Source organism: Pyxicephalus adspersus, chromosome 2 (genome assembly GCF_032062135.1).
Source record: "Pyxicephalus adspersus chromosome 2, UCB_Pads_2.0, whole genome shotgun sequence".
Taxonomy (NCBI): domain Eukaryota; kingdom Metazoa; phylum Chordata; class Amphibia; order Anura; family Pyxicephalidae; genus Pyxicephalus; species Pyxicephalus adspersus.
This window is the reverse complement of record NC_092859.1, coordinates 159,775,047-159,788,775: the sequence shown is the minus strand read 5'-3', so window position 1 is coordinate 159,788,775 and position 13,729 is coordinate 159,775,047. Positions and strand designations below refer to the sequence as shown.

The window sequence follows — 13,729 nt, the reverse complement described above, 5'->3', positions numbered from 1 at the left end:
GGGGCATGATTCCTCCTCTTAATAATCTTAGGTGCAGAACTATACTAATCTCCATCTGCTTACAAAACCTGGGGTATGTTGTACTCCTGTTTGCCACAGTGCACAGTCCTAGTGATGAGGCCATTTATTTATCCACAAATGGCCTTTGGGGCACCATTCCTTGTCACTGTCCCGTTTCTCTAGAGAACTGTAAAAGTCTGAGGACCCCAGACTTTTTTTTGCACACAAAGCTGTAACAATGTCTACAATGTTTTATTTTATCATTCAGCTCCTGCATAGTACAGTATAGGACTGTTCCAGGTTTTTGGCAGAACATTCAAGCTTCTCAGTAAATGCTTATGGTTTACCTGCACAATACAGACACAATCTGCCAATCTGTGATATTTCTGCGGCGGGGGAACTCATTTGTACTTCTATGTTCTACATTGAACATCCTATTGCTGGAGGAGACCCATGGAAATCTGCCAGGTCATTCTACCAGGCGAAATTGACCCAAAACTTAAATGTTGGTTTTATTGCTTTTAACAGTTTACCCACCCAGGAAATAGATTTATCTCTAAGTGGTGCAGTTGGCACTGTCCAGGTTCCCCCTTGCTGGTCGCTGTATTGGTCCAATTGGCACATCTCCTCTCTACCATCTGGTTCCGTTGATAGTACTTTGGTTACATGTCATTTATCTGCGATTACCTGAATCTGAAGACAGTAAAGAAGTTAGAAGACTCAGCAAATGTACCAGGGAAGCTGTTGCCAAGGGCAATAACTTTGCCGAAATCTCCAGAATATGGGGGGGGGGGGGACTATCTTTCTACTATTTTAGGCATTCCATTCAGCAAACCCTTTTATAGAGGTAACAACAAAAGGAGACAACATTTTCAGAGCCGGTGAGGGTGCAGATTTATGAAGATGACCTCATGCATTGCATATACTGCATTATACTGCATATACTGCACCACATCAACGTTTATCCAGCATTGATTGGGCACCAAAATCTGTGATCAACAGGTAAGTCTGATAGGAGTTCAAGATGAAAGGTCTCAAATATTTTACTGTTACAGTTATTTCAGAACAAAAGAATAAAGGGTAACCAAGTGGCAATTAATGAAGATAAATGTAAAGTTATGCACTTGGGGGTAACAACATGCATGTTCATACTGTCTAGGGGGAATACATTTGGGGGAGTCAGAAATGGAGACGGATCTGGGGGTTCTGGTAGATCATAGACTTAATAACAGCATGCAATGCCAAGCTGCAATATCTAAAGCTAGTAAAGTACTTTCTTGTAATAAAAGAGGAATAGACTGCAGAGATGGAGACATAATCCTGTACAAAGCATTGGTCACACCACATCTGGAATATGCAGTCCAGGTTTGGGCACCAGTTCACAAAAAGGACATTGTGAGATTGGAGAGAGTGCAGAGAAGGGCAACTAAACCAATAAAAGGAATGGAGGAGCTCCGCTATGAGGAGAGATTAGCTGAACTGAATCTATTCTCCCTTGAGAAGAGACGTATAAGGGGGGATATGATCACCCTGTATAAATATATAAATGGTCCATATAGAGAACTCTCTTCCCCATTAATCACTGCAATGTCATTACAAAGCACAAGGGGGCGCTCTTTGCATCTGGAGGAAAAGAAGTCTAAGCTCCGGATAAGGAAGGGATTCTTCACTGTAAGGTCTGTGAAAATGTGGAATCGGCTCCCTCAGGAAGTAGTTTCAGCAAGTTCTATAGATTGCTTTAAGAAAAAGCTGGATGATTTCTAGAAGCACAGAATATAACTGGGGATTAAGGATTTAAAGTAGCCTGACACTTAAGATATTTATTCGTCTGCCGTTGGGACAATCAGGTGGGAAAACAGAACTAATATACCCACCCAAAGTTTAAAGATTAGGTAAGGGTGACAATATTCTCTGAGTATTCATCTCTTAATAGTGTATTTTGTTACTTATAGTAAATGTTTATTGTTGTTTCCCATGTTTTCTCTGTTAATGCTGCTTTGGTGGTTTTGCATGAGAACTTGCAGCAGTTAATATGTAAGGCAGTGTAATAGTTCCTAGTTTAGTTCCCTTTAGTTATGTACTTTTGATTTTAAATGGAAAATGAATCGATCCAGCCAAACGAAACCTTGAGCTGCACTGTTTGAGGTCCTCAGGGAGGTCAAGGTGCTCAGGGATATGCGTGTGACCATTGGAATGGCCCTGGTGGTGACCCTGGAAGAGCTTGCATGGGCCGGTGAATTTTATGTACACTGAGGGCTTTGGACTTTTTATCATCAGAAGAAGTTGGAAAGTATCAGCAGCTGAGAATGCAGAAGTTGGGAAGTTTTCTTAACATATATTCATGCGGGAGCTACTTAATGCTGGTTCCTATAAGCTGACATGGAGCAGAATATTGGGGTGTAGACCTACAAATAAAATACTGACAGATGAATGATGGAAGTGGGGGGAATCTCCACCTGAATAGAAACGAAGGATTCTTGACCAGCAAAGACCTAAAAACCAAGAGGTCCATAGGGACATGGAGTTCAGTTGGAAGATTACTCAGAACTACTTCCTGATACTCGGCAGGCTTGGTTGTTATCTTTTGAGATGTTTTGGACTTCGTTTCCTTTAAGACGTTTGATATGAGTATTGAAGGTGACACCATAGACATGAAAAGATTGTAATCTTCAAAACACCCATCTGTGGGGTTATTGTGACGTCATTATTTTATCATTTTGTCCCGTAGTGGCCAATACATTAATCTCACTTATTTTGGGCAACACCTCCACTATCCTTCAGTTTTGATAAATTCCCCCTTTAGGAGCAATGACCTTCCTGACCTTCATGTATTATATACATTATTATTATTATATAAGGGGATGGTATGGTGATGGGTCGGGTGTTCCTCTAGCCAATGTGTTTGCCCACTGTGCTGTGCCAATGGTGCCCAGAAATGTGGGTGCATGGAGGTCATATGTAGGAGCCATTTATGTGATCATGCTTCATTTCAGCAGAATGCACCCACTCACAAATAAACGTTTTACGATATTTACACAGACATGTAATAGGAGGATTGTCATGGCTTCCCAAACAAAATCTATTAGGTTTCCTATTCCTTGAATGGCCGGCATTGTTTCTTTTTAGTTTGCTGTCTGCTTATATTAAAGTAGATGTAAACCCTCAATAAATAACATTTCCCAAAGCTCTGAGTATCAAAAACAATTGGCAGTTTTTTAAATAAAGCAATTTTTTTAAGCAATTACATGAAACCTTTTACATTACGTTATTTGTATTTTCTTTGCATTTTAATGTTTTATTTTTCACTTCTAGGTGGAGCAGATGCTGTCAGAGTTTAAGCTGCATGAAAAAGATTTGAAGATGTTGATGAGCCGGTTACAGGTGGAGATGGAGAAAGGTCTTCACCTGGAGACCAACGAGGAAGCAAGTGTCAAAATGCTGCCGACCTACGTCCGCTCCACACCTGATGGCTCCGGTGAGATAGCACTCCGCACTGCATACGTATACGCATGTATAGATCATGTAATGAGCTTGGTATAATGATAAATCTAACATCTCTGCAAAGTGACACTTTTGACATGATTTATTGTTGATGGGAATTCTCTATGCAGCTTATTGTTAGCTGTCATGTTGGGAGAAAGTACCAGCCAGACGTTTTCATAAACTGTACAGGAAGTTAGTTGTGTCTTCTCTTCTGAGTGTTCGTCAGGTCATTTGTCATTTATTTGATTGTTTTTGAAATATAATGCATATATAATCAGTACAAGATGTATATATTCTGAGAACATTCACTCCTATGAGAACATTCATCAAACCATTAAAGATGGCTGTGATTCTCTACATGTGATATTCCCCTGAACAAGCAGGTTATTCCTGCGAAACGTGTTGGGATTCATATAAATAAGATTTGAAAATTGTCAAAACCTTGAACCTTCAATTGCGACCAATATGATCTAAAATAATATTAAATTGTATCTTGTTTTATTATTAGTTTAATAAACAGATTTGATGTTTTAATACAGCCATAGACAGTTTGAGTCGTCTTCTGTGTATATTGTGTGTAGATTTAATGCCCCCATACTTCATCCTGGCCAGCACTGATAGTAATAATAATAATAATAATAATAATATATTATCTGGTCTCTCTCAAACATTTAAAAATCCCAGTCCCAACTTTTAGTCCTTTAGCTGTGTCAGCACTGCACCCCTCTCCCCATTAGCGCTATAGGAGTATTATTATACCGAAATGGTGATGATAGCCAATTATTTTGTTTTTTATATCACCAGATTTGTAAGTGGCCAATCAGATTTTGCATGGTTGTGATCAGTGCTTTGATTTCTGTACATATAAACAAATATAAATATATTCCATACATAAGTACAACAATGGTGATCAGAGGACCCTTTTACTTGAATGGACTAACTGATCACTATATGTAGAATGTTCCACGTCCTGTTCCTGCTACTTTTCAAAAATGGAAACCACGTCAAAGATGGCAATCAGGGTGTTTAAAACAAAGACCTCCGGCTCCATTGTGCCGTATGGCACCCATTGCTATCAAGGTGGAGAACATTGCCTTGTGATCTGTATATCGGCCATCATGGATCACAGATCTCCTCTTTATAAATCATGGTAATTATGTGCTGATATTATTGGGATGTTATCATCGCTATAGAAATTCCTCTTTGATTTTGCTCTGTTATAGTTTTGCTTCGGCACCCCATGAGTTCTATACGGCCGGTATGGTAATACTGAGATTCCTGTGTGTATAATACTGAGATTGCCGTGTGTATAATACTGAGATTCCCGTGTGTATAATACTGAGATCCACTATCCTTCAGTTTTGATAAATTCCCCCTTTAGGAGCAATGACCTTCCTGACCTTCATGTATTATATACATTATTATTATTATATAAGGGGATGGTATGGTGATGGGTCGGGTGTTCCTCTAGCCAATGTGTTTGCCCACTGTGCTGTGCCAATGGTGCCCAGAAATGTGGGTGCATGGAGGTCATATGTAGGAGCCATTTATGTGATCATGCTTCATTTCAGCAGAATGCACCCACTCACAAATAAACGTTTTACGATATTTACACAGACATGTAATAGGAGGATTGTCATGGCTTCCCAAACAAAATCTATTAGGTTTCCTATTCCTTGAATGGCCGGCATTGTTTCTTTTTAGTTTGCTGTCTGCTTATATTAAAGTAGATGTAAACCCTCAATAAATAACATTTCCCAAAGCTCTGAGTATCAAAAACAATTGGCAGTTTTTTAAATAAAGCAATTTTTTTAAGCAATTACATGAAACCTTTTACATTACGTTATTTGTATTTTCTTTGCATTTTAATGTTTTATTTTTCACTTCTAGGTGGAGCAGATGCTGTCAGAGTTTAAGCTGCATGAAAAAGATTTGAAGATGTTGATGAGCCGGTTACAGGTGGAGATGGAGAAAGGTCTTCACCTGGAGACCAACGAGGAAGCAAGTGTCAAAATGCTGCCGACCTACGTCCGCTCCACACCTGATGGCTCCGGTGAGATAGCACTCCGCACTGCATACGTATACGCATGTATAGATCATGTAATGAGCTGCTTTAATGATAAATCTAACTATCACATCTCTGATTTATTTATTGTTTATGGGAATTCTCTATGCAGCTTATTGTTAGCTGTCATGTTGGGAGAAAAGTACCAACCAGACGTTTTCATAAACTGTACAGGACGTTAGTTGTGTCTTCTCTTCTGAGTGTTCGTCAGGTCATTTGTCATTTATTTGATTGTTTTTGAAATATAATGCATATATAAGCAGTACAAGATGTATATATTCTGAGAACATTCACTCCTATGAGAACATTCACTGAGGAAATGCTCCCAGTCCATTCAATGCTTTAAGTGGAAGTTCCCCATAGACTTTATTTGGCTGCGGTTCAGTAAACTTCTGAGAATGTTTGGCAAACTGTTCAAGAACCAAACCCAGGCCGGACTTTCCTTGGAATCTGTCCTTTCCATGTCCTGCATTTGTCTGTTTGGAGGAAATATACTCTAAAAGTGGTGACAAGTGTCTCCTGTATTCCATTTATAAAATATTAACATAATAAATAATCTCCTAACGCCCATCCAGCTTTTCAGCCTCTTCCTCTCTCTCTGAACCCAACACTAAATATTCATCAGATTAGAAGAGTATGCTGCAACCCATAATTATTCTACATCACTAATAATAATATGTAATATGTATACTAATATAATAATAGTTTACTTTATAAGTTTAAAAACAATTAAGACAAATCTGACATGGCTTCAGCATTTTACAATCTCAATCATATTTGACGCGTTTCACGGACGACGTCTGCTTCTTCAGGTATTTGTTGAAACCTATGCAATGATACATCTAGAATAAACTAATAAAAATAAATCAATTCACCATAAGCACATTTCCCATGAACTCTCATGATTTCAACTTACTTGTAGCATTGAAAATCACATGTTGATATGAACAGATGATCCCCTGCAAAGGTGACAATAGGGGCCAATGCAGAATAACCTAAAAAAATAAAAAACTGATGATCTCGGAGCAGGGAACCTACCTACCTGATACACAAAACCCTCCACAGCTCCTCCCCCACCTACCTACCTATTGCACAAATCCCTCCACAGCTCCTCCCCCACCTACCTACCTGATACACAAATCCCCCCACAGCTCCTCCCCCACCTACCTACCTGATACACAAATCCCTCCACAGCTCCTCCCCCACCTACCTACCTGATACACAAATCCCCCCCCAGCTCCTCCCCCACCTACCTACCTGATACACAAATCCCTCTGTGTGATACTTCCCCCACCTCCTAGATTGTAAGCTCTTCGGGGCAGGGTCCTCTCCTCCTCCTGTATCACTGTCTGTATCTGTCTGTCATTGGAAACCCCTATTTAAAGTACAGAGCTGCCTAATATGTTGGCGCTATATACATCCTGTTTATTATTAATAATAATAACAATAACAATATTAATAATATTCATTATTATTAAAATGAGAAAGACAGAAGCCGAGAGATTTTGGCAGTGTAGGTGATGGTAAAATTTTAAATTTAAACAGAAATTCGTGCTGTTATTGGGGAACAAATTGAAATTTTGAATTGGCCCAAAAAGAAAAAGGTAAAGTCATTTTATCCTAAAAATTTGGTAAAGCAGCTATAAGTCTAAAATTTACCTTTTATGAATTTATTTTAGAAATTTTAATTTTAGGAGTTATTCAGATTTAACAAATCAATTCCGAAATAATCAAAGTTTGACTCGGCGGTCAGAGGCAGCGGAGCCAGCGATCTCATTAAACATTTATAACGCTACAGGACAAGAATGCCTAGGCACAGAAGCATATCAGAAATAAATACGCAGAATTTTCAGGAGAAACTTAGACCAAATGTATTTTCATGAACTCAGCGTACACAATGAACATTTCTTGGTGTTGATGTTGGTTGGGATTTTACCCTCATCCTGTCCTGGGGACCTGACATAAAGTAAAGGTAAATTTCCCTGTAAAGACCTGGAAAGCAATGAACCCCTATTTAATGTACAGCGCTGCGTAATATGTTGGCGCTATATAAAACCTGTTTAATAATTAATTAATAATAACCCCTTCCTAACCTATTCCAGGCAAGACGTATCGGCTGGAGTTGGATTTCTGATTTACTGTATTGCTTTCTAATGCTACAATTCTGATTTGAATGTTAGGTTTAATTTACTTTACATCTGGGGTCTCTTAGAAAGTGAGAACCTTTTCTAGGATAGATTCCCTGAGCAAATCTTCAAACCAATCATGAAAAGAAAGTGAATTGGTGGATTTGTACCTTCGCTCATTAGTAACAAATCTACCGTAAAAAAGTGGGTTAACTTGGATTACTAGTTGCAGGGTATGATCGGCATTTTGATACCCCATCATGGGTTATTGACTCCTTAATGTGAACACATATATGCTAGTTACCCCTTGATGGTGTATTAAGCTAGCCTGCCCTGAAGCACAGTCTTAGGTTGTATGATATTTACCCTAAAGGCTAATCTACCCTGGCTCTAATTAAAACCATTAAAGATGGCTGTGATTCTCTACACGTGATATTCCCCTGAACAAGCAGGTTATTCCTGCGAAACGTGTTGGGATTCATATAAATAATATTTGAAAATTGTCAAAACCTTGAACCTTCAATTGCGACCAATATGATCTAAAATATTATTAAATTGTATCCTGTTTTAATATTAGTTTAATAAACAGATTTGATGTTTTATTACAGCCATAGACAGTTTGAGACGTCTTCCGTGTATATTGTGTGTAGATTTATTGCCCCCATACTTCATCCTGGCCAGCACTGATAGTAATAATAATAATATTAATAATAATAATAATAATAATAATAATAATATATTATCTGGTCTCTCTCAAACATTTAAAAATCCCAGTCCCAACTTTTAGTCCTTTAGCTGTTTCAGCACTGCACCCCTCTCCCTGTTAGCGCTATAGGAGTATTATTATACAGAAGTGGTGATGGTAGCCAATTATTTTGTTCTTTATATCACCAGATTTGTAAGTGGCCAATCAGATTTTGCATGGTTGTGATCAGTGCTTTGATTTCTGTACATATAAACAAATATAAATATATTCCAAACATAAGTACAACAATGGTGATCAGAGGACCCTTTTACTTGAATGGACACACCAATCGTTACCGCTCCCTGAAGAAGCCAATCTGCGAAATCTGCGACTCTCCTTTCTGCATCTTCAAACTATTTGGATTGTTTGTTTGAGTTTGAAACTAATCCAAACTTTTCTAAGTGTCTATTGCTCTCCCGGGGGTTGGCACACATCACGCTGATACTTCAAGGGGAACCTTCACAACCCAAATAAATATTATACTATTCGTGTAAATTCTAAGTTTTCTGGTTTACTAAAGATTCAAAAAAACGTAAATATGATTTAAACCATCAAAATAATAAACTTAAAATATAACCTGACCCAGTTTATAATATTTCCTCTTTGTTCTTTGTTTATTACATTGCAATGTGATGGCAGTTCATACATTTTCAATGAAAGTGCGCCATAACTTGCATTACCTCTCCATATCAGTGAGCCCTGAATGTCCTGGTGTCATGACACAGAAGGGTTGGGATTTTCTGTATTACATTTTCCTGCTACTTTCATAATCTAATAATCTATTGGCCTTACCAAGCTCTGTATTGGGGTTGTCATTGTAACGTTTCCCTTTTATTCAGAGGTTGGTGATTTCCTGGCATTGGACCTCGGTGGCACCAATTTCCGTGTAATGCTGGTGAAAGTCGGAGAGGATCTGGAAGGACAGTGGAAAGTAGAAACAAAGCACAAAATGTATTCAATTCCTGAAGATGCCATGACCGGAACTGCAGAGCTGGTGAGAAGACATAATATTGATTACCGATACTTACCGCCATTTTCCTTTCTTGACTTATCACCATGGACTGACCCCATGTTTAGAGAACGTAACCTATACTTTGATTTCAAATTTGTTCCAAAGTGCAGCTAATTTCGGACTTGTAACTGACCACAGCGGTCTGCAGCAGGGTCATCCATTTCCATTCAATGGGAGCGGAACCAATGCAGCCAGTTGCAGCGCGCTTGTGGTGGATTGTGATCGCAATATGTTGCTTCTTGCAACCCTCGAGTGGCCAACCGCTTCCATTGAGCTGGAAGACTTCCGTCTGGAATATGATCGAGTGATAGATGAAGGCTCACTAAATCCTGGTCAGCAACTGTAAGGATGCAAAACCTTGTCCTCTCTGTCTCCATGAATGGTTACTTTTTTTGTGGCCCCCGTGCAGTGAACACCATTCAAGGGCCACATAAAATGTGACATTGTTACCGATATTATTGCTCTGGCCTGGGAACCCCTTAGATAGCGTAACGAGCAATAAAGCTGTAAAATGATAATTTATTGGTCTGATGGCCACAAAATAACTTTCTATGAGTCTCATATATTTTCCATCACCACTGGTCGAGATTTTGAGTGTTCCTTTAATGTAAAAAGGAATTACTGGCTACCTTGATGGTCGTCAGGAACAAGTAAAATATAGAATGTGCATTGGGACTATTAGAACACTCCGAGGCTGTGGGGCCATCTAGATCAGGGGCCCCCAACAGGTGGAGTAGATCGTGGAGCCCTGCCTTTAAAATAAACTTTATTAGGTCCAAGTTTTTATTGTTGGTAGATCACTTTGACCTGATCGTTTTAAAAGTAGCTCACAAGCCAAAAGAGTGTGGGCACCCCTGAGCTAGATAGTAAATTCAGTCTGTAATAAGTCTGTAATAATCTTTATTTTTCCCTTTATCTTACATGGTGCAGCTATGAGAAGATGATCGGAGGGAAGTACATGGGGGAGCTGGTCAGGCTGGTTCTGATGAAAATGGTGAATGAAAATCTGCTGTTTGGTGGAGAAGCCTCTGAAAAACTGAAGACAAGGGGAAGTTTTGAAACACAATTTGTGTCTCAAATAGAAGGGTAAGGACGCCACACCTGGGAAATGAATCAGATTGATTTAGTACCAGAATATAGGAGCAATTCAAAAGTGTTTTGTTATAGAAGAACCCAACCCAACCCAAAATTATAGAAGAACCCAACCCACTCTCTTGTGTGGGCAAAATGCAATGCAAGTGTATTGAACATATAGTATGTATGGCTCCTTAACATAGGTACATCGTTTGGTTAAAAAAAGACAAAGATAAAAAAAAGTTCACCCCCTAGGTAAATAAACATATCCCAGATATAAAACCCTATAAGACATATTTGGTCCAGAGGAAGGCAAAAAAAAACCCCGGGTACAATTTGCTTCAACGGTGGAAAAACTTCCTTCTGATTCCATGAGACAATCGGATATTCCCTGGATCAGCAGTCTCTGTTATTTTTACTTTAAATCCTTAATCCCCAGTTATATTCTGTGCTTCTAGAAATCATCCAGCTTTTTCTTAAAGCAATCTATAATAGTTGCTAAAACTACTTCTCTGCATCATCCTTGGAAATTTATTGCAGTGGAACTAAAACTAACAATCTTAAATAGTAAAAACTGCGAGCAGGAAGGTTGTTTATTGCAGAAGGGACTGGTGTGAATGTTGTCATCTTCACCTTGTCCTTCGAGGGTGTCACACTTTGAGAGACGGGGCCCCTAGGGGGCGCTATGGCTTGCACAGACATGGTGTGGGCCCTGAGAAGGGCCAAGGTGCAGAGTCTAAACAGTAAGCAGGTCTTCTCCAGAGCCTCTAGTGGTGAGGATGTTGCCTGGTTACTGCCAGGTTGCGGCCCTTGGGCACACCAGGGTGGGCAGGAGGATACACAGAACCAAATCACTAGGCGGAAGAACTGCCGGGATCGAGGCAGGCAGCAAGCTAGAGACGTCAGGTCACAAGCCAGGTCCAATATCAGGGACCCAGGAAATAGACACCCAGGACACAGGGAACACAGAGAACACTGGAAGCAACAGGAGGCACAGGTGATGCAGGAATATCCAAAGACACAGAGGAACACTGGAACAGCACAAGGGAATTGGCTGGGAAACAACAGACGGGGCAACAAGGTGTAAACACGGGAGCTGGACAGGGAGAGCATTGAATTAAACAGCAGGTGTAGAGGAAATGCTCAGCAGAGCTAGGGGGCTTGGCACTAGTGGAGACACATGGCATGAACGCTGAGTGCTGAGTCTGAGCCAGCTAAATAGCTAGGGATGGTTAACAGTCTATCTCCTGATTGGCCGGTGAGATGGGTAAAACTGATAAAACCTGGAAGAGTAGGCACGCTCAGGGTCAGAACTGCCTACTTGTGCAGTAGAGAGACCCCTGTGCTTTAGTGAGGAAGAGGTAAGTGTGACAGTTTTTAGATCTTTGACTATCTTGACTGTCCAGGCCAGCCATGAGGCTATGCGCACATGTCTGATGATTCTTGCCCAATAGGAATGGCCGGGCTCATCTCAGGTGAGAATCTGACATGTGAACAATGGTCACCCAGTGTCATTCATGGATCTATAAGCGGATCCATGAGCGATCAACAATGAACAACCGCAATACAAGTGAAATATGGAGCTAAGGGGGTGCCACTTCCCTCTCCATAGAACATCGCTTTTGTTCATCTATCTCTCTTTTGTCACCAGGAAGGATCATAAAAGATCGGTTCCTGAAATAATAATTTAACACGTTGTATGCAGCCTAAGTTCTGTGCATGCCCACAGGAGATTATCTATTGCCAGTGCCTGGAGGTATGCCAGGATACCCGGCATTGTACAAGTCAGGGATATCACCTGCCCCTTCTGCAATAATAAACCTTTCTGCTCACTCAATATGATACATCTAGACCAGATCCGATTGGTGAGCTGACGCCATATTGTTTTTTCTCTTCAGTTTCAAGGACAAGTTTCATGCTACAGTTCACAAGTTGGCCCCTTGTTGTGATGTCACCTTCATCCAATCAGAGGAAGGTAGTGGCAGAGGAGCGGCTCTGATATCTGCGGTGGCTTATAAAATGGCTTATCTTATTGGACGTTAGCCGTTGGACCGCTATGTCTGCCTGGATGACTGTTTCCATACCCACTGCCAAGATGTACCCAGTCTCCGGCTAACCGGAGCCAATACTGGCAGAGCCTTCAGCCAAGTGTCCAATATATATAAAGGAAGGCTACAGAACTGCCACAGCTTTGCTCACACTGTCCACTCAACATATGTGCGGAAGAACGTTGTATAGTTTGATCCTACCAATACAGTACCAGTAACGCCGATCTACAATGACAAACACCAATTACCACCGGATACGGCCACCTTCACTATGTGGAATCTTACATGTATTTACAGAGAATGCCTTTCACAATCCTGCAGCATCCAACAACGGTCATCTGGATAGACAATGATAAGAAATGGTAACTTACCTCATAAGAGTTCAAAAACATTAAGAAAAAAGGATCAGTATATTGACTCCATTTGTGTAGTATGAAATACTGACTCCTTTAGTAATATTCCTCCTGTGGAAATTCTCAGGTAATTGATTACAGTGGGTTCATCTTTGTGTACCGCATGGTCAGGACACGACGGAATGACCTACGGACAATGGATAAACCTACGGACCTACGGACAATGGATAAACCTACGGACCTACGGACAATGGATAAACCTACGGACCTACGGACAATAGATAAACCTAGGGACCTACAGACAATAGATAAACCTAGGGACCTACGGACCATGGATAAACCTAGGGACCTATAGACCATGGATAAACCTAGGGACCTATAGACCATGGATAAACCTAGGGACCTACGGACAATGGATAAACCTACGGCCCTACGGACAATGTATAAGCCTACGGACCTACGGACAATAGATAAACCTACGGACCTACGGACAATGGATAAACCTACGGACAATGGATAATCCTAGGGACCTATAGACCATGGATAAACCTACAGACCTATGGACAATGGATAAACTTTATTTGCAGCATCTCACCAGGGAATGATGTCATGCATCGATCTCTATGAATTATTGCAGCTTCAGAGTAATGACTGCAAGTTATAATGGGTGATACCAATGTATCAACCCATGGAAATGACTGCAGGGAAATGACAAACTCTGTAACACAACAACCATATATTACCTGAACACTATTATTGTCTTGTATACCTTTGATGTATCTAATATATATATTTAGACATTATATTATTCAATAAAATATAT

At 40.1% G+C, this 13,729-nt stretch overlaps 1 protein-coding gene across 1 annotated transcript in view; it reads left to right on the top strand.

Moving 5' to 3' along the window:
- Positions 1 to 13,345, top strand: part of GCK (glucokinase) — a 15,860-nt gene extending 2,515 nt beyond the window's left edge. The window contains exons 2-7 of the mRNA XM_072399155.1: positions 3,313 to 3,475; positions 9,259 to 9,535; positions 9,570 to 9,773; positions 10,362 to 10,517; positions 11,074 to 11,093; positions 12,376 to 13,345. Coding sequence (XP_072255256.1) covers positions 3,313 to 3,475; positions 9,259 to 9,535; positions 9,570 to 9,773; positions 10,362 to 10,517; positions 11,074 to 11,093; positions 12,376 to 12,548 — 993 coding nt within the window. The 3' untranslated portion in view covers positions 12,549 to 13,345. The remainder of the gene's footprint in view (positions 1 to 3,312; positions 3,476 to 9,258; positions 9,536 to 9,569; positions 9,774 to 10,361; positions 10,518 to 11,073; positions 11,094 to 12,375) is intronic.
- The last annotated feature ends 384 nt before the right edge of the window (positions 13,346 to 13,729 follow it).